A 22,692-nucleotide genomic window follows, 5' to 3' on the forward strand; every position below is an offset into this window, starting at 1 on the left:
CGGTTTGTTTGCTGTTTCTGGTAATTTGTTAAAACTACACCGAACCCCCAGTACAAAACAACTGCTCGCTCGCTCTAGTGCTGCTCTCAGTTTAGGGGGATTTGGAGCGGGCTTGAGTGAAGCTTAGCTTTACAGCGAAATCATATAAAGTCGCTCACACACATACCTACATACATGCATATATAGATAACATTCAGTTATGCATTTGAAGAAAATACTCGTGTGCGCATAAATAATATTTATTATGATTTTAAACCTGTATTTTTACATTTTGTTTGTTAAACTGCTTGGAACTTAATTTCATAAATTTCACAAGTTAAGAGCATAACTGTAATTTTTATTATAATTTATGACCTAAATACTTGCTAATCATAATTTCAAATGCTGACAATTTATTTATTACTATTAAGGGGCACATTATTTGGGTATTAAAAAAGTACTACTGTATCAACTGTTTTCAAAAAAAGAAATTAAATATTTTTCGAGTTTCACGCGATATCCGACGGCGCTAAAAAAGGTTCTGCACTGCTGTAATGATTCCGGCCTTCTCAAAACAAAAATTGTCAAAATAGAGAAGTTGAATATTACCCAAAATTTTGGGCGTTTTAGGCTTGTAAAAATTGGATCAAAAAAACTGGTATATCTGATATATATCTCTCTTTAACTACATATGTCCTTGTCAATTCCATTCTCAATTATCGCCTACTAATGGAAATCGTTTATAATATAATTTAAATAAATCGATAATTTCTGCGACAACAGAACACTTTGCCAAGTGAATTTAAAAACTTAAAAGAATTAATAGCTAATAGCTCCATGCGAAGGAATTTAAAGAAACGGCGCCTGTAAGCAATTAAAGACACATTTGACACAAGAGCACACATTCGAGAACTTTTTTTAAGTTAAGTTAAGTTAAGGAGATACTCCAACCATCGAAAATTTCGATCGATAACCATTTCCAACTGACTGTTTCATTTTGTTTGAAGAAATATTGACTGATGGTGGTATTTTGAAAATTTAATGGATCTAGAATGTATCTCCCTAACCGCAGAAATGGCTTACTTACTTTCAATCACGCTTCTCATACGCAGTTTCGGTATAAGTCGATTCATGACTACAATTTATTGAATATAGGTTTTCAAAACATGTCTAACCAACTTCATGTCAAAATTACCAATATTTACATACCGATATAAAAAATCTCGCACGCATTTTCGAAATTAAGATTTGTTATTTAAAATAGCTTACTTACTATCTGGAATTGTAATTGTGTTGTGTTAGGAGGATATGTAAAATATTTTAATTCTGATTCATAATTTAATAAATAACAAAAAGTTACTGGGTTTCGACCGTGACAGGACTCGAACCTGCAATCTTCGGATCCGAAGTCCGACGCCTTATCCATTAGGCCACACGGTCGCTGGTTAACATTCTGAAGCCCTTTTTACTTTTTATCAGAGTTTAGAAGCTGCGCAGATAAGTGATAATGTAGCATCAAATTCTCAGGATTTATGGGGATTAACATGATTTTAAAATATTAATTTAATTAAAAGTAATATTGATATTGGTAGTAGAGGCATAATAGAAAACATAATAATATTAAAAAATTTAAATTTACAAAATTCAAAAAAATACTTTCTCTATTATTTATACAAAAAAATAATAGTAATAATAATTATACATATGTATGTATATCTCGCTAATGTATAAAATAAATATTTATATTATTATATTAATATGTATATATTGTTATAAAATTTTTAGATAATGAAATTATAAAATATAAATTATGTTTTTTATAAAAGCAAATTAAATTAATAATAGGTAAAAAATTTGTATATTGAAAGAAAAATTGAGAAAGTTTATTTCGTGGACAAACATTTTGAGAAAATATAAAATAAATAAAAGAATATAATATAAATAAAAGAATATAAAATAAATAAAAGAATATAAATTAATTAAAGGATATAAAATAAGTAAAAGAATATAAAATAAATAAAAGAATATAAAAGGATATAAAATAAGTAAAAGAATATAAAAGGATATAAAATAAGTAAAAGAATATAAAAGGATATAAAATAAGTAAAAGAATATAAAAGGATATAAAATAAGTAAAAGAATATAAAAGGATATAAAATAAGTAAAAGAATATTAAATAAATGAAAGAATATAAAATAAATAAATGAAAGAATAATAATTGGATATGAAAATTATCATAATAATACAAATCATATAAACATAATACGAAACTTGTATTAGAAAGCTTAATATGAAGAAAAAAATTCAATAAAAGAAAAATTAATTAAAAAAAAACTAATTTTTCGACCGTGACAGGACTCGAACCTGCAATCTTCGGATCCGAAGTCCGACGCCTTATCCATTAGGCCACACGGTCGTTGTGCTTATATTCGCACAATGTTTCATTTAACTTCGGTGTGAGCGTGCGCATAACGTAGCTGATTATAACAAGAACAATTCTAATATTTTTACTTTACTAGCGTTTCTCGCTTCGCACATTCCGTGGTTAATATTAATTTTTTTTAAATAGCAACAACTAAAAGCATTTTTTTTTAGTTAGACACACAGGTGTTTCTATTCTTTAAATTTTTTGTTGATTTAGTGTCGCAATAAATAAGTGTTGATTAAAGTAAATTTATTATGAGGTAATGAATTAGCAAAAGTAAATTAAAAAAATATTTTATAGACGATTAGGTATTTATTCATATCTTTTTTTAAATTAATTTTGAATTATTCGATTTGAAATCAGTATTGTGAATTGTCATGCGCTAAGTTCCAAGTTGAAAGTTATGTATATGGTATACTAAAATACCAATTTTTGTATTTTGTGTTGTTAAATTGGCTATTGAAGGGAATTCCGTTATAATTTTTTAAAAGCTTAATATTCGAAAAAAATATACATATGTACATATGTTTGCATGTACATTTGGATATTTCATACATTTGGACATATCACACCTAGTGTTAAAATTCGAAATATTTGTTTTTTTTTGTTTTTGCATATTTTGGTAGTCTATACCTTTAATCAATAATAACAAAACTAACATAATAAAATTTTAAACGAATATTTTGAATACCTTTTGAGTTACAGCCTTCTAAAATGCAGTTGTCACGATTTTTGGGTGATCTCATTAAGTGTGCATCTTAACCCTTAGTGATACAATCAAATGCATTAAGATTCGAAAAAGTCTTGCCAAATTTATAATATCAAATTTTCCGAAGAAAAGGGAGATAATTTAAATATTTTATATTCTTGGTCTGAAATTCAAAATTTATTGGATTAGATGTATAAAAAGTAATTAAATATTGAATTCGTTAACATCTTCTGTTTTCTGATGGGTATGAAAATGGAAAAAGTGTTGCCACCTCGAAGAGATTTGAAACGAAGTCGAATATCCGATAGATTTATTTATTTTCATATTGTGTCTGAATCCATATTTAATGAAGCCTCAAAAGTTTCCTTCCGTCCAAACTTAGACCCTTCCAGAAGTATATATATGCATTTTTAATTTTTATGCGAATTAATTTTTTCAATGCTTTATGCCGCAAAGCTAAGCGCAGCGTCGGTGCTTTTGTTTTTGTTATCGCTGCAGCGTCACTTGCAATTATGCGTGACCAACTTTCTAAGTGTTATTTTATTACACGAACGTTTGCACATATTTTATTTATTTTTTTTTTTTGCATCTACACAAGAGTACCGTTGCTTTAACTATGCTTTTAACTTTTATGCGGCTTTTGTCTCAGACATGTTTCTTATAATTTATTTTATTTTTATTTGATTGCTGCACGTTTTCGCATGCAGCATTTTTTATTGCGCTTGGAATTGCTTACTCGCTGGTTGTCTTCTTGCTGCAATCTTGTTTAGTTCCATTTGCTTTGCCACGACCATTTTTTCGTGTTTTTGTAAGTTTTTTTGCATTCTTGGTTTTGCTAGTATTGTTTTAATTTACACATGAACTCATTTTCGCTTTAAGATTAGCAGTAATTTTTATCTCAGACAGTTGGTGGGTGATTGCTCCCCTTTTGTTTATTTGTTTCTTACTTTGTTGTAGTGCAATTGTTGCTTCTCCAATTTATCGCTGTGCGCTGTGAATTTGTAAAGGAATTTTGTTGCAATTAGTTGGAGATTTTACAATGTATTACTTTATAAACCTTACATATACATACCTACATACATATGTACATATATAAATGTTCATATATTTGAAAATTTCGTTGGAAGGTGGTTCTAATCAATAAGATCCTTAAAGCAAAAATAATTAAAATAAACAGAGTAAAAAAGTAACTCAAATTTCATTCTATTATCATATATTTTTACTAAAAGAAACTAAAAATAATTGTTTAATTACCTGTGGTATTTTACATCAGCAGCCAAAAAGTTAAAAAAAAAACTCATAAAACTCACAATAAAAGAGAAACCCTATAAAATAAAAGATACCCAACGGAAATAACATAGTTTTGGCAATACTGTAAAATTATTGGAAACAGCATTAACACTGAAATCTGGATGATAAATAATGGCAAAAAAGTCTAGATCCTAGAAATTAATTAGTCATGTTACAGTTTAGGATTTTAAATTCGATTTCGTACATTTTAGAATCCTAAAAACATTGTAAATGATATAGCCTACATTTCGGCGCGCAGTCAAAAATACTAAAAAACTCATAAATTGCCAAGTGGAGAGTGAGACTAATACACATATGTATGTAAATATTTTGGCAATATTGTAAAATTATTGGCAACAAAAGAATACAAATGAAATATGGATGAGGAATAAGATATCGATCGGTAAAATAAAGAAGTAAGAGGCTAGGATTAAAAAAAAAGTATTGTTTGTTTGGCTTAAAGGGGTCTAGAAACAAAAAAAACGATTTTGTTTTTATTTTTAAAGTTTAGCTATACACGAATATGTCCACAAGAGGGTTTTTCAAAATTCAAATTATTTTCGGAGATATAGGTATTTTGAAGATCTGGCATCCAAACTGGTTCGGCCGGAACTGAAACTGAAACACGTTTTTCTCGAAACTGTCTTTTTCAAAACGATACCTACGATTTCTGAGGTTCTACTGGACCGATATACCTGAAATTTGTAGAGAGTCTTCATTATAGAACTGTCTATGTCTGGACGTATCCTCAAATATCAATATTTACTATTTCAAAAAAATTCGAAACTGTCAAAGAAAGTAGACATCTATCACAGCCTAATCCGAAAAAAGTTATCGTAAAAACTCTGTCGCTATCACTCTTGGTAGTGCTGAAAACGTATGAAATTTATTATCAAAACCACTTTTGTTCAAGTATTGCATGCAATAAATTAAAATTTAATTTTTGAACCACCCTGTCAGATATAATTTTCTGTGTTTGTACAATTCCACATCTGTTTTATGCCATTCAATTTGGCTTTTTCGTTGCGTTCTCCCTCCGAATTGCTAAATATTTTGTGTTTTAGCTTTGTCATTTCCATACTAGCAGTTGGCAGCTGAGCTGATACCAGCGACATGAGACAACTAGGTGCTGATACTGTCAACACTAACAGCTTTTGTTTGTCATATATATTACATACGTAGATATGTACGTATTTCAGTTAGGTAAAGGTAGGTGGCTTGCTGCCCCAGTTTAACAATGTGGGGCCACCCCAACTATTACTCATACGCAGTGTATGCTAATCTCACCTAAGCATTTTATTTACACAGTCGGCCGGCAGTTGATATAATTGTACGTGTTGTTGTTGATATTTTTTAGTTTGGAAATGCTTTTTGTTGTATGCTAATTTTTCTATTTATTTGGTTTTATTAAGTTTACGGTTTTCAAACTGTTGATATTTTCGCTATTTTGCATATCTTCTTTTATCTTTTTTATTCAACAGTTCTTGGTGGGTGTGTGTGTGTGCATTGTTGTGCTTTAGCTTTTGATGATATGGTGACAAAACGCTATCCGACATACATGTGTACATACATATGTACATACATACTTACATATATTAGTTTCAGATCTCCTCTGTGTGACTTGTGTATTGAAATTGATGCCTTTTTGTGGGTGTCCAAATGAAGGTTTTATTTTTGTTTTTGTTTTTGTTATTTACAAGTGCTCTTCGGTTTCTATCGCTCATTTAGTGGTTGATGAAGTGCATTTTGTTGTTTTAGTTAGCACACGTACATAATTTGTGAGCAAAAAAATAATGGAATTTTAGTTCTAATTTTATTTTCAATTTCAATTGTATTTTCATGCCACTTTCAATGCCATCACTAATTATTTACATACATAGTTGTTACAATACAGCTTTGTTACCGCAAAGCAAAAAGTTTTCGAATAAATTTAAATATCTCATGCTACTATTATAATCGTGCAGTCATCTGAGACATTTTTTATACAATAAATACATATGGCTGGGAAGAACATAGGTATATACAGTATTCTGTACAAATTTGAGATGGATTTTGTCTGACAAAAGAAAAAACTACCTTTTCACCGATTTTATTGCAATTCCTTATCGCCTTCAAAATTGGCTCATTTTGAGCCAATACAATCATGCCAAAGCTTAATCCAAATTTCCATACAGTTGTTATAAGCCTTTGGTGGGAAGATTTTTTTCTTGATTGGTTTTTCCGCTTTTGGAGCGCCATTCGCTATGTTTTTTCCATGGTAAAAATGCCAAACTTTTGGACATATGGAGATCAAACTTCACACGAATATGAAGAAAGATTGTACCACAAAATTATAAAAATCGGTTCGGTTTGCACGCGGTTCTTAAGGACCAGTACGAGTCAAATTAGTTCTGATAGTATATGTATATAAAGAGTCAAACTTAGTCAGATGGTGTATATATATTTAAAGAGAGAGTAGTGGTAGTAATAGTTAAATTATTAAAACAACTTTTGCTTTCATCAAAAATGTTTGCAATCCCGTCCTGAACATGAGAGATAAACCCTAAATATCGCCAAATAAAAATATCTTGCAGCTTCATCGCACCATTTTAGGCTTGAAAACTTTTGCGCCGTGTTTTTAAGTTAATAGAAAGTACTGAGTAACTTCCCAATATCGGCTGGGCTTTTTTTTTTACAAAATGTATATATTTACTCTATGTTCTATGCCTCTATGAAGATATGCCTAGGAAGATCGCCGTGACATCCCACGAATATTACTTATTTTTTATGAATTTTAAAATTTTAGCTCTCTAAAGAAAGAGTTGTTTTGATTTCATTTTTAATAGAAAAATAAATCAATTCGCTTGCTAGAGCGTTGTCTAAAATGAATATTAACTGAAAATTTTTTCTAAGAATGCAAACAAAATGGGCTTTAGCTATAAACATATGATATATGGTTCTCTGTATTTCGTGCAGCGTTGCCATCTCTGACAGCGCCCTTGAAATTTCTGCAGAGTATAGTTGGTGTACCTTTGATGCCTGAATTTCGTATTTAAACCTAAAAACAATAAACTAGAAAACTTTGGGTTAAAAATAAATATATACACAAACTTGGAAAGTCATAAATACTCTCGTTTATACATATCGTACTTACTATCTAACATGTTCTGACGAGTATGCATTTAGATATTTTATTTATGTAGATACCACCATAACTTCGAACTATACGCAATTATTAATTTTTTTCCAATGTAAACACAAGTGCAGTGAAGAGCGCTCATTATGTTTTGTATGTGTTCGGATATTGTGCTATTCATGATCCATGTGATTGTTTACTTCTCCAATTCAATGCCAATATTTTATTCTAATAAAATTGTTGCCAATCAGTTCTTACCTAATCGTTTACCTTTTTTGTTAGTCGGCGCTTTTGGAGATGTTCGTGTTGAAAACATCTCTGATTTCACAGCCTTTGCTAGTTTTTGTTTTATTTTCGCGCTAACATAAGATATTCGTTTCTATGTCATATTTAGTTACTGAGCAACCGCAAAAACCATATTCGGTATTAGATACATACTACTTATTTATGGTATTTTAGGTGCGAATCATTGGCAAACGGCATTCAGTTAATTATGCCAAAAGAATATGGGGTGAATTCTACTAACTTGTATTTGGTACAAGGTTAGTTGGATAAGGCAGTGAGTATTTGAAATTTTTGAAACATCCACAGGTTTTTCTTCCAAAAATTTTATTAGAAAAGGCATCAATGGTGATTTCTGTTTTTTCAAAAATTTATTATAATTATGACAGAAAAAAAATTGGGTGTTGATAAATCACTACAGCACTCTAAATCAACCATTTCAAAGATTTAAAAGTGGTACACAGTGCTTTTGACATCATTTATGTATATCGACTAAAAGAGTTCTATGCAAAAAAATCCGCTATAAAACAAAGAATGTTTGATTTAGTATTTGGTACTTAATAATTTTATCATTGCGATGCTATTAGTGTTTGGACAAATTGCTGACCATATTTTCTTACTTTATTTTTCTATTTTAATTTTAATTTTTTTTTTTATTTTATTTTAAGTTTTTTAATTTTGCTTTAATTATATTTTTATTTAATTGTAATTTTTTAATTTATTTTTAATATTTTAATTAATTAAAAAATTGTTTAAATTGTTTTTATTTAATTTTAACTTTTTTAAATTAATTAATTATTTTTTTTAAATTAAATTTTAATCATTTTAATTTTTAAATACATTTTTTTTTTATTTCTTTACAATAATTTTTTTTAAAAATATTTTAATTAATTTTTTTTTATATCGCTTAATTTTTTTTTTTAAATAAATTTTTCTTGTTTTGATTTATTTTTAATTTCTACTTAAGTTTGGATTGGTTTAATCAGAATAATATAAAACATTTACCTAAATGTATCGAAACCGCATAGTTTTTATCCCACCGGTTTACTAGGCATTGAATATGTATGTAATTTGTAAATTATATAAATATTTTACTTTTGATTATTGCAACAATGTGTTTAATTCATTCATCTTCTCAACACGCTGACGTTATTTTGTAAATCTTGCAGTTGTTATTTGTTTTCTTTTTTTCGCCGTGATTCATGTAATCATGAAACTGTTTACAGGTGTTTTTCGTGTAGATTTATACAAAATAAGCGCGTACTATGTTGAGAAATGTTTATTTTCGAGAAGTCTGTTTAAAATATTGATTTTTGATTATTTTATGTTTATGTCAGTGTTCCTAAAATATTGACTAAATTATACAAAGTGTAAAGCCTGAGTCTAATACTCGAATGTAGTGTAGTAGTTAGATAATGTTTGAAGAGCATACAAAATTTTTGCAAAATTGTCGATTTATTTCTCAATATAGTTTCCTTTTCGTTCGATTCAATAGATCCAGAGATGCGACAGCCTCTTTAACCGGTTTGAAAAATAGTTTGCTAGAATAGATTTTTTAATTTCTCTAAATTTTCTGCTCGACGAATGACTTTTTCATGATTGGAAACCAAAAGAAGACTCAACGGACCAAATTTGAAGAAAATGTTTGGTGCAGCAATTCATAGCTTTCACCGGAAGCCTCCATCGGATTGAGCTTAAATATGTCAAACATTGCTGAGAAGTGGTCTAACGGTTGCTCTTGTTGAATAGAGTGCGCAAATGCGGCATCTATCACGCCCAAAGCCGAGTCCTATACCCAATATTTCATGCAGGATATGATCCCCATGTGCTATTTTGAGATTCGTGGTGTCTCAGCTATATCTCGCATGTTCAATCGGCAGTCTGCCAATACGAGATCGTGGTCTTTTGTCATACATATTATTTTTCGTGGTAGCCGTTTTCCGGAATATCTGGACGCATCAAAAATTTACGTGCGACCACATTGAAATTTGTTAAATCAAGCCGTCGAAGAAATACAGCTCACGTATGCGGCATTCCATCGCTTTTTGCTGCCAGATTTCTCTTTCAAAAGCAAAAATCAAATCATCGACCGATATAGGTTTTTTCCAATTTTGCCGTGAACGCGATTCAATACAAAATTACGGTACCGATTCGTTCGAATATTTGACAGAAATTGTCTATGAGAATATATTACACGATGACATTTCTCTCGCGATAGTGGCGCCATCAGACGGTGGAGCCTAAGTACTTAACGGATATATTACATATGGTATCCGTTCCCTATTTGAATTGTTACGGACTCTTTTTTTTCGGCTTGCTAAACGACAAGCTGAAAAATAAGATTTTTGTCAGACTTTCATCAGAAAATTCAAAGAATTTCTTTTTAAATAAATTTCTAAATATGTACAGGCGCACAGATGTACATATGTATGTTCTTCCATCAGCACAAGAGTTGAAAATCATTTATGCAAACAATTAGCTATAGTTAGCAAATAGAAAAAAAGTGATCGCAGCAGCTTGTCAAATGGCTGACTGGAATCTTCTGCTGCCATAAAAATACACACATACATACATAAGTCTAAGTAAAAAAGATGAGCAAGGGGAATTATATGAAATTAAAGCATAACTTTTACTACCGCTCCATATGTACATTTTAATTTTACGACTATTTTGCTTTATATGCATGCAAATGTTCTTTTCCATTTGCTGCGTTGCGGCAAATCCAGACTGGTCCATTAGCCAGCCGGCCGGTCGTCCGGCCACATGTGGCGGCTGCGCGCTCTCGTGCCAAATTAAATAAAAGCGCACACACATATTTTTACTTGTATCAATGTGATGATACTGACTTTTGTTTACTTATATTTATATACAAATGTATAATTGTATATCATTACATATATAGGTATATATATAATGTGTACATCTGTATATATTATATACCTATTGTAAGTAATGTAAGACCCTGTTTGCAGCTGCTCTTTTTATGTAAGCAAAGGAAATTATTTGAAAGCAGCTGAAGTCATGGTTAAAAAAAACAAATTTATTGGAAAAATTGTACAACAATGCATTTGTGTACATACATACATATGTACATACACATTTGTAAATAGGCTTGGTCCATTTGCTTTCAAATCACCCTTTTGTATTGATTGGGTTTATTGATTTGGTCGTTGCACTCAGTTTTTGGGTGGAGCTCGATTCGTTAGACATGCTAGGGTGTTTACATCGATACATATGTCAGTATGTAAATATGTATTTGTCCGGTGCATGTTCGAAGCTTGGGAAAAATTTTTTGAAATTTTATCCGATTTTTTTAAATATTTTTTTCTAGTAAAAAAAAAGATAAATTTATTATTAATTTTTTTTTTATATATTGTACTTGTATATATTTATTTTTATTTTTTATTGTATATATTCTTTATGTATATATTTTATATTTCTTATATTTATATTTTTTATTTTTTATATATTTTTTTTATTTTTTATATATTTTTTATTTTTTATATATTTTTTAATTTTTATATATTTTTTATTTTTTATATATTTTATTTTCAAAAATTTTTTTAATTCAAAATTTCTCTCCACACCCAACTGATAGATTTCCACTTCAATTTGCCACACATTTTCCTGCATAAAAGTACACTCATGAATGTACATATGTAAATATTTATGTACTCGTACATCAGCGTTAGCTGCCGTTATTTAATAACCGCATATCCACTTTCATTTCAGTTGCATTTGTCCCAAATTGGCTTGTCCACTTTTACGGTGAATATTTTTGTGCGAACGTGCAAATGTATGTGTGTGTATGTCACTTTGTGTGCACAAATGCCGATGGACTTTCTCAATTTGGCATTGCTGACATTATTCCGATGAGTTGGCATTCCGGTCTGGTTACTTTTGGTTTTCGCATTATGTAATAAATGCTTGCATTTCAGCACATAACTTCGGATTAGCGTAAAATGCTGCACTGAATTGCGGTTTTAATCGTTTGCGCTTAACTTGTAAATTAATTATAGATTAATTTTTTATTGATTTGAATAAACCGTTTCTTTTTTTTTTTAAATGTGTCGGTTATGCTTTTTTTGCCTTCCAGTATGTGTGTAGATTTATAAGACTTCGAAAATTTTGACAACAGAAATAATCGTTGCTGCGACAAGAGGGTCTATGTCACCTAGAATTGCAGAAAACAATTCAAATATACAAATTTAACTGATAAATAACCTTCGAAAAAAAATGTATACTCAGTGATTTTCGTGTAAGAGTGGCTTACATGTTGTGGATCGAGTGTTTAAAAGCAGACTTCAGAAATTTTAAAGTTTTGGAGTTTATTTTTCTGAAGGCGACCTCTGCCGCAGCAATAAACAGGCTGAAAAATGATTGGATTACCTCGAAGTCATCCAAATATTAGAAGTTTACAGACAAGACCAGCTATTTCATAATAATTTATAAGTCCAAAAAACAATCGGTAGACATTTGTTAGATCCAGGTAATTTCTAAGTAAATACTGCTATTATTAGGCGCACCACTGGTTATAAAATTTTTTTTAAATTAAACTGAACCAAATATTGCCAAATGTATATAAACGCAAACTATTTTTTAAACCTTAGACAGAGATCTAAAAAATCGCTTCTGCCCACTCTACCATATAGATACATATATACATAGATCGGAATTCTGATCTTGTACGAAAGAGCAAATTTCTCTCCAAGACTATAATCTCTTTTTTCTTTCTTTAGAATAGTAGCATCTTTGCTAAACGTCTAATCTTTTGGAAATAATTTAAAAAAAATATTTGTTTCAAAATAAAAATATTTGGATTTGGATAATAATTAGATGTCGAATATTTTGAGGTTCTCTAGATATCATATGCATTCGCTTTACTAAGAAGAGGAAGACATTTTTGTAAGCTTTGATGCTAGAAAAAAGTTCAGACTCCATCATTAGCTGTCTTCGATTCCAATTTTCTCAGCTCACTTCTGCTCTCCTGTCAAAAAAATTACATGTAAAAGCAATAATAAAGTTATTAAGTTGAATTCGTACAAGAGAGCATATGGATACCTCATTAAGGGGTTACATGGGTTTCACTGTTTCAAAAAACAAATAAAAATTGTATTGTCTTATTTAATTCTATAACATCTTTAGAATATTGTCCACAATTCTCAAGTTGATCCCAGTAATAGTTTTGAAGGTACAGCTGCGCGCTCGAGGTCAGCTACATACTCACTTAAAACTTTAAACGCGTTTTTTCGAAACTGTGTTTTCAAAGTCGGTTGTTAAGATTCTCACGAACTACTCAACCGATCTGTATGAAATTATACACAGTCTTTGAAATATAGTTTACAAAGTCTTGTACGAAGGATTTTTTTTTGTTCAATTACAACTATTTTAAAAAACCAAAAACGTCGAGAAATTTTCAATGTCAAAAATACAATTTTTACTTTATTTGTTTTTTCTTTGTCTCCGTACCTAGTTTATGGTCTTAGTTCAAACTAGTATTTCTTTATTTTTTTTTTTACTTTTGATGATCCAGTCAGATGTTCTGCTGTCAACGTGGAAGCACCTGTTTTCCAAGGGACTGCCGGAAATGACGTCGTAATGACCGAGTTTTAAATATTTCCCTTTAAAAATTTCACGAAATCTTTATCAAATATCTATTTTTGGAATAATAAAAAGCTTGAATAAAATATTTTATTTTTATATGAAAAAAAAAATTTTGAAAATTGGGCGTTTTTTGCTGGACGAAACCTATGTAACCCCTTAAGTGGTGTTGCCGCTATCTTAAGTGCTACCAAGTTTGGTATTGCATATTATTGTTAATGGTTCAAATGACAAATGAAAATACAAATTTCTTTATTTTCTTTTATTTTTAAAACTTAAGACTTAAAATCAATTGTAGTAATATATTGAAAACAAAAATGAACGGTTACTGCAACTTTTTTTTAACGCGAAACAAAGAATTTCTACACTAAGAAATAATCATAACAGTATTGCCAATGCGTCAGAAGACATGTTAAAGCAGGGTTGCACCACAAGTGCTGCCCATTTGTTTGAGCATCTAGTATAGTTTTTCGATTCGCTGGAGAGTAACGCTTGGCGAATCGAAAACAGCTATTTTTTATCATTTGGTCGATGTTAGGGCTTATCTTTTCGAACTTAACATTTTTTCAAAAATTCATACTGGCTCTATCTCTATTAGTTTACTTACCTGTAACAATCTTCAATAATTTGAATACTAGTTTACTAAATATTTCATAAAAAGTCTTCGCAATGAGGATATGGACGTCACTTGCTGGCGTGTAGTTTTAACAACTTCCTGCCCAGCAGGTCAGTTGTAAAGTAGATAACTCACTGGCATCGCTGCTTCAGTTTTATGTCTAGCAATTTTATGAGAAAGCGGAACATCTCGAATTGAAGACAACGGAGAAAGTGCAGGTTTTTGAAATGAACATTATTTGTGGCATTTAATAGGATTTTCACGCATAATGCAAGACTAATAATAATGCTTCTGTCGCACAGTTGTACATATACATATGTGAGCAATAAAAAAAGTTGATGCCTTTCCGTCTATTAACACAGCGTTTATATTTTTTGTTTTGCTTACAGTCAAACCAGGATATAAACAAGCAAAAACCACTGTTACAAACTACACCCGGCAAAGAATACAGTTTCTGGCACATAAATAAAAAGAGCGGAAATAGCCACCGGAAGTACGGCGTAAAATCAAACACTTGACACAGCATCAACAACAACAACAACAACAACAGTCAGACAAAATGAGTAAAAAACCGACAGTCGGACCCGCGCTCCACAAAGTGATAATGGTGGGCAGCGGTGGTGTCGGCAAATCGGCACTGACGCTACAATTCATGTACGACGAATTCGTGGAGGACTACGAACCAACCAAAGCAGATAGTTATAGGAAAAAGGTGGGTGCGCTCGAAAAATTGCCATTTGAAAAAAAACCAAAAAAAAAACAATTGTACATTTGTTTTGTGTGTGTTTGCAGGTCGTTTTAGATGGCGAAGAAGTACAAATAGATATATTGGATACTGCCGGGCAGGAGGATTACGCCGCCATTCGAGATAATTATTTTCGCAGTGGTGAGGGTTTCCTCTGTGTCTTCTCAATCACAGACGATGAAAGCTTCCAGGCAACACAAGAATTCAGGTGAGCGAAATTTGCTTATAAACACATACATAGTAAATACATATATATGTACATAAGTCTCTGAGTGTTATAAACATTTGACTATCAACATTTGGACAACAACATGTATGGCTGCTTACAAACGGTTTTTCGCTAGCGGCGTTTGTTTAGCGTTTGGCTTTTGTTAAGCTGGTGATTTGTTAGTCAAATTGTAGCCGGCGTATTAGTGAAATGCGTTGATTGCTTTGGAGAGTGTCGACTTACTGCTGTCATTATAGCATAAGCTGGTTATTATGATTTGCCATTTTTCATGCATTCTTCTTCACTACTAAGTAAATAGCCGCAATTTTCACCTTATAACTCGCGGTTGGTTTGGTGCTTCTTTCCACAGCGTATTATTTATTTATCTTTGATTGACTTGGCCTCCTTCGCTTTTGGTTGTGAGTGGTGTTTAGTTGATATTTGCTTGCTTTTGTGCTAGTAAAATTGCGGATTTGTATATTTTTTCATATCATATGAGTGAAATCGCTTATTAAAAAGCAATCTTTAGCACTGATCAGAGTTTAACCTAAAAATACTTGTAAAATCGAAAATTGTGCAGAATGGCGAATTATTTTTCCACAAGTTCCTTTTACGTCGATTCAGTGATCCAGAGATGCTTCAATTTCTTTGAGCTGTCGGAAAAATGCGTTTTTCTGCACCTTAGGCTCCCATGGTGACAACCTCCTTATTTGACTCAAATTTCTGTCCAGCGAGTGACTTCAAGTGTGTAACCAAAAAGAAGTCGTTCGAAGACAAAATGGGCAATCGTGTTGCCTTTCTCCATGTAGTCAATATAGATCACGTATTGTGAATCCAAGAATCCGTTCCCACGACAGTCGGGTCCAAGTAATCGGAACGGACCCGGATTTTTATCCGGCCAAGGACTGTCAACTCGGGCACCATTCCTCGAAATTACTGCAGGAATGTTTTCCGCCGCTACAACAATCCAAGAAACCTGTGGTTACCTTTCCAAAATATTGAAAAGTCAGTCTCTGCCTACTTTGGAGTAGTTTTGCCGAGTGAAGTCCACTGTTTCAGCTGTTCCTTGGACTCTTTTGTTTACCAGTGGTTCTCTGCGTCGTCAACGGCCAAAACCCGACGCTGAAACTCCCCCGGATTTCGCTTAGCTCTGCTGTAACATGATCTCACGGTTGCGTTTGTTCATCATATGCATCAACAGCTTTCTTATACCCAATATTTCAGGCAAGATTTCACCTAAGCAGTCTCAGCTATCTCACCCATCCTCAATCGGCGGATCCACTACGAGATCGGGAACTTTGGGCGCCTTAACCTTCGTGGTAGCCATTTTTCAAGCACTTGGCCGTATACAGCATATAAGCACTCTTGACTTCAATGCTTGATTTCTTCTCGAAAAACAATAATCATCGATCGATATTTCTCTTTTTTAATTTTTGTTAAATCCGGGGACACGCCCGTTGCCACACGTGGTAAAAAAAAACTACGCGCTCGATTCAGTTGGAATTTTGACATCAGCCATTTTCGAGAATCGTTTACAAGAAAGTAAATTTCTCTTGTGATAGTCGCGCCATGGAAAGTTGAGGCTAAGTACTTATTGGACCTCACTCATATATGCTATTTATCTTCACTATTGATAATAATTGTTGTTGTGAATTTAATTTGATGGAAAATACGTCTGTAATGGTTTGCTCACCTACATATATGTATACTCACAATTTCAAGTACGTCTAACTTATGACCGCATTAAGTTTCCCTAATGTGCTCAATTAGTGCACTAATACCGCTACCTAAAAAATGCCACACCTTTAAAACCATAAAACTGTTAAATTATTTGCATGCTTATAAGTACATATGTACGGACCCAAAATCATTAGGCCGTAAAATGCCAAGTTAGCGCCAGGATACAAATCCTTGTACGTCAGCGCGTAGTCTGCGTGATGGCGTCGACCTTAATGTCGGCATGTCACGTAAACTCGTCGAATATTTTGCTCAACTTCCGCATAACAGTCGGTACACATGTAGTAAGCTCAAGAGCATACCGTATTGATCCACTAAACTCTGCGGCGTCAACTTGACGCGTCCTGCAGACGGAACTACAAAACTTCGTATATAAACAGTTTTTAAAGTGCCTGGGCTGTGGTAATGGGTGGCAGGTGCGTTGCTCTCCGATGCAAGAAAGCCCGTTTACTAGTACGCAAATGCATTTGCGCTTATGTGTGTGTAACCTAGTCTACCGTTAGACGTGTTTCACCTGCCACAAAGCGAGGGTGAATAACAAATCAGGTGACGTATGCCCACCCTCGGTCGCTGTTGGCAAATGTTGGCTTTGCAAGGGAAACAGCAGAGACAAGAACTCGCTAAAATGTGCCAACAGGTAATATTTCGTCGTGCCGTTGGGATTTTCAAATATTTTCCCTACTCGTGGGGGCGGAAAAGGGGCTAATACGTTGGAAAAATAGCTGTTATTTATTTTTAAGAGTCTATGGGGAGCTTTAAATGGTTGTTATAACATACCTACATGTAAATTACATTTTCGTTTATGTTTCATATGCTTAATTACATTATTTTTCCTTACCCAGTTTTATTCATGTCATTGCTTTTTTAGTGGTTGCATTTTAATTTTTTTTTTTTGAAGTCCATTAGTTTTATTAATTCAGCTATTTATCTTTTTTATTCATATTCGTGAGACTAGGCCAGACTTTGGGCTCTAAGGGAAGTTTATACGCTTTTTTTGTACTGTCTTATATAATTGTCTTACATATATAATATTCGATTACAAATTCTTTTATTTTTGGAGGAGTAGAGCAAGAGTTGGATGTGTTTGACCCATAGTAGTAGTCCTAAGATCCTAACATGTCCTAACATGTAGATAATAATTTTTTAAAACAATACGCAAATCTTTAATAATTTGCTATGGCTTTGGTTTCATTCCTTAGTAAAAGAGCTTAGTTCAGTTATTTATGGAATGTAGGCTCAAAAATTTGAAAAAAAAAACATTAAGTTTAGAAAAGTAAGCCACTAGAATTGATTTCATATGTTTTATAAATCGTAGTTAGAAAATTGTTTCGTGAGATGGAGCATATTGAGTTACGAAAGTTTTCTAAATCGAAAAAATGATTTAAAACGAATTTCTTGTATTAATAAAATACATAATATTGTTTGTGAAAAAACCCCTACTAATATCAAAAAATGGTTTGATAAGTGTTATCTGAGTCGGGCGAAGTAGCTATTCGAAAATAGCTTGCTAAATTCCTCCAGTTCATATAAGCCACGAAGACGTTGGAAACAGTGCATATTCTAGAAAATCAACAAAATAATAATAATAATAAATAATCTTTATGATGTTTCTAGAGATTGTTAACACTGTAAAGATATCAAAGTAACGTATTGAACATATGTATTGTTTATGAATATTTTGGTTATGAGAAAGTTCTTTGGAAAGTGGGTACCGTGCGAGCTAACAGTCGACCGATTCATTGCGTCACAAATCTATGAAAACGATGACAAAATTTGTATGAACTGCACTTAAAATTGCTTACGGATCCACTGTATTCTCCTGATTTGACCGCCAGTGACTTTTTCGTTCACAGATCTTAGAATAATGCTTGCTGGAAATAAATTGGCGATAATAAAGAGTTTTTTCAAATAATAGGAACTTTTCATCATATCTATGGTATTACAAAATTTCTTAAATAGTTCTGAGAAATATAGACTGTCATTTCAAAACCGGTCATAAATCCTCGAATGTTTCAGTAATTTACAGGAACGATCTTTCTGCTGGAGTCATTACCAATTAATCGATGTAAAACAGTTACGCCACTTTTTGGGTTTTCCATAATGCTAAGTGCTGTCATTAAGAAGTTAAATATACATACATATGTGTACCGAGATAATCTTTTGCATTTGTAAAGCATTCGTGTCTAAACAATTTTATTAATTTCACTTTTAAAGTGAAACAAACTTCTTCTCTCGTTTCTCGCATGTCGCATTACAGCTCTCTATGTCTATGATCATTTCTCTCTATACATTCTTTGACACCATAATTTTTCTATCGCTTATGAAAAAGTCGATATTTTAGTCAGTACTCATACAAACAACAGTCTAAGTCTAACCTTGTTCTAATCATTTAGTTTATACCATATTGCATTCTATTCTTATTTATACCATATTGCATCCTAGCAGAGAATGTTGTTAAAAGTCGCATGAAAAAGCATATGCTTCGATCTGGTCCATTTAAATATTTGTGCAAACATTGTTGTTCAGATAACCGAGTGAAAATTTGTGTTCGTATCAGTGTGAGTAAATACAACAAAGAGTATTTGTAGATTTATGGGCAACCAGCCACTGACTTGAATGCGAATGCAAACACCATACAAATTTAACGCATGAAATTCACATTGAAATCTCCATTTGCCGTGTGATTTGACACGCACACATCACACCATAACTGCACACGCTTTTCCACCAGTGTAGACGCAATAAAATGTGCAAAATTAAAAGAAAAACGAAAGCGAAAAGCTCCGCATGCAAAATCAACAATAAATTAAACATACATCCGACGCGCACGCGAATTACCTGAGAAGCTTGTCCATATACTTTCATATACATACATATATACATATCTATATACATCTGTAGATAAATATATATACACATTACATAAGCATATGTGTACGAGTATGTATAAGTTTATAGACTTTTGCCGCTGCGATATTCACATCTGATTGCAGTCGAATACAATCGTCGGTACTTTTGGGTGGTAAGCCTCTGCTGTTGCCTGTCGTAGAGACCTTTTCTATCGCCTAACGTACTAACATTCGCACAGCCGTTCGGTTTTTGCCTAGAATCGGCTTTTCCATTGCCCATCTGATAGATAGCGGTCCGTCCGTCCGTCAGTCGACTGCGTTCAAATGGCAGCTTTAATTGGCTGTGAAAAAAATTTCAAAATTCAAGTCTAAGAAAAATACAGCAATCACCTGTCAATACATACGAGTATATGCCTATATACATCTGTACTTACTTATGTATGTTTATATGCATGTATATTTGTAGTGCCTTTTTCGTTGATTCATTAAAATTTTCATCGCGTGTTGTTCGCATGCGTCAGTATTCGATAAATTGCGGTTGATTACAAAAAGGTGTTCAATATACATACATACGTATATACAGACATATGTGCATAGTATAATATACACATATGCACATATATATGTGATCGCTCTTTTGTATAAACTTTATCGTTTTATGTTGATTTATGCAATTTGCTTCAGTTTTTAATTTTTGATGGATTTTACGTGTTCGTGTTCAATTTGATTTAAATATTTCAGTTTTTCAACTAAGCGATAACCATTGAGAGCACGTTGTATTTAATGGAAATGTATATATTTGTATAAAAAAAGCGGATTACTAAAAAGTGAAAAAAATACAAAAAAAAACATAGAATGAAAATTAAAAAAAAAAAAAAAATAAAAAAAATTATTAAGACATTAAAAAAAATATATATATAAAAAAATTAGAAAAATATATATTATAAAAAAATTAAAAAAATATATATATAAAAAATTTAAAAAACTGTATAAAAATTTAAAAAATTAAAATAAAAGAAGATATGAAAAAAATATATAAACAAAAAATTTTGTAGGTAAATAAATATACCAATGTTGAATTTGGTAGAGAATGATTTAAAGGGTATATAGCAAAGCATCAATTTGATTGAGCACCTTGGAATTCCTCTAGATATCTACAGTCCCACTATTAACCTCCAATGGGAACTCAAGGTTATATATTTGATTGTTAATTACACTAATTTAAACTTTGAGAGCACTATCAAAATTTTGTGATTTTTTTTAATTTTCAAATTTTTATTGCAATTCGTAATTTCTTTAATTAATAAAAACAAAAATGCTATTAACTTCGTTGATGCAGAATACTATAATTTTAATCGATAATATACTTTATATCGATAATATTTTATGAATATGGGTACATACATGTGTATATATACCATATATATATACATATATATTTTATTAAATTTAATTTATTGTTATTAAATTTTTTATTTTATTTTTGTTTATTTTAACTTTTCATGGGATGATTTTATTTCTGTCTTTAATTTTACTCATAATTTTTTTTATTTGAAATTATTCGATGTAATTTTTAATTATTATTTAATATTTTTTTCATTAGCAAAACCTTTTTTGTGTAATTTATTTCATTTCTAAAAACCATAAAAAATGTTACTCATACGCAATGTTGCACGCGTATCATTTTTTGACAATTTAATCTACCCATTTTTTATTATATTTAATATGTTGTATTATTAAATATAATGAAAAATGGGTGGCTTTCGGAGTTAACGATTTAATTACAAATAAAGTTATTTTTACGTTTGTAACGTGTATATCAATAATTATTATATATTTAGTTATTAAACATTTAAATATGCTTATTAATCCTTCAATTTCCACTATTTTCAGGGAACAAATTTTGCGTGTGAAAAATGACGAAAGCATACCGTTTCTGTTGGTGGGCAACAAATGCGATTTGAACGACAAACGCAAAGTGCCGCTGAACGAATGCCAGACACGTGCCCAACAGTGGCAGGTGCCCTACGTGGAGACCTCAGCCAAGACGCGTGAAAACGTCGACAAGGTAAGTGCGTCGTGTTGTGTGTTGTGTGTGTGTGTGAGTGCGTGCGTGTATGCATTATTTTATGTGCGTATATGCAGTTGTATTGTTTCTCACGAAACTATTGGCATTATCTATATATAATATATTTTGCAATTCTTTCGCGTAAATACGAGCGCTGAACTCCGTCATATTGCTGTGCTGTGCGTCTCTTTCGTTTCACTTCTTATTTTATTAGATCTTCATTGACATGATTTCCTCAGTTTTCACATGACTGCAGTTCACAGTTGATCGCCCTTTCTTTTTTGTTTTTGTTATTGCTCAATACTTTGCTTTGAACCACACACACATTTTTATGTGCGCTAAAGCAATATTATACCGTTATATTTATATTAATCGTATTTTTTGTGAAAACGCGCTCTTTTGTTGTTGTTTTTGATGTCGTTCAATTTTAGTTTGTTTTTTACATGTATATTCTTTCATTAATTTTTTATTTGCGTTTGTTGTAGTGCAACAAAAAGTTAACAGAATTAAAAATTAATAAAAAACTAAGCAGGCTAATACATATGTATACTGTTATTTGTAGTCACCGGCGTTGCCAGCATAATCTGCAAACTACCAGCAATTTGTTTGTCTCACACACTTTGTCACTTCGTCCTCAAGTTCAGCTTACACACATAGAGAAATTCACATACCCCACATATTGTTTATATACTCAATAATATTGATAATATCAAACACACTTAATATGCTCCAAATAGGTGTTTGTGCCATTTATTTAGTAATATATTTTAATAAAATAGTATATATTATAATTAATATTTATAATTAAAAAAAATTTAGAACGGAAATCTATTTTACTTTTGCCTCCAACAACGTCATATCGTAAGTTATATAACTTGCGATTTAAATATTTATAGTAATAATTAAAAAAATAATTATAATTGTTATAATATGTTTATTGTTGTATATTTAGCAAATTTTAGTTACATAAATTTCTCTCAAAGCTATAATTTGTAATTCATAAACCTAAAATTTCTTCAAAGCGAGGTTAAAAAAAGTAATCAACACGCCTAAAACTATGCAAAAATG

At 31.4% G+C, this 22,692-nt stretch overlaps 1 protein-coding gene and 2 non-coding genes across 4 annotated transcripts in view; 1 reads left to right on the top strand and 2 right to left on the bottom strand.

Moving 5' to 3' along the window:
* Rala (Ras-like protein A) overlaps positions 1–22,692 on the top strand; it is a 44,652-nt gene that overhangs the window by 13,887 nt on the left and 8,073 nt on the right. For both annotated transcript variants that reach the window (XR_011396571.1, XM_070110206.1), the window contains exons 2-4: positions 14,407–14,729; positions 14,810–14,970; positions 21,450–21,624. Coding sequence is in view for 1 of the 2 variants with exons in the window: in XM_070110206.1 (XP_069966307.1) it covers positions 14,577–14,729; positions 14,810–14,970; positions 21,450–21,624 (489 nt within the window). In the remaining variant the exon portion in view is untranslated. The remainder of the gene's footprint in view (positions 1–14,406; positions 14,730–14,809; positions 14,971–21,449; positions 21,625–22,692) is intronic.
* TRNAR-UCG (transfer RNA arginine (anticodon UCG)) lies at positions 1,347–1,419 on the bottom strand. The gene has a single exon. It is a non-coding gene; the product is annotated as a tRNA-Arg (tRNA).
* On the bottom strand, positions 2,323–2,395 carry TRNAR-UCG (transfer RNA arginine (anticodon UCG)). Its single transcript has one exon. It is a non-coding gene; the product is annotated as a tRNA-Arg (tRNA).

Source organism: Bactrocera oleae, chromosome 5 (assembly GCF_042242935.1).
Source record: "Bactrocera oleae isolate idBacOlea1 chromosome 5, idBacOlea1, whole genome shotgun sequence".
NCBI lineage: Eukaryota > Metazoa > Arthropoda > Insecta > Diptera > Tephritidae > Bactrocera > Bactrocera oleae.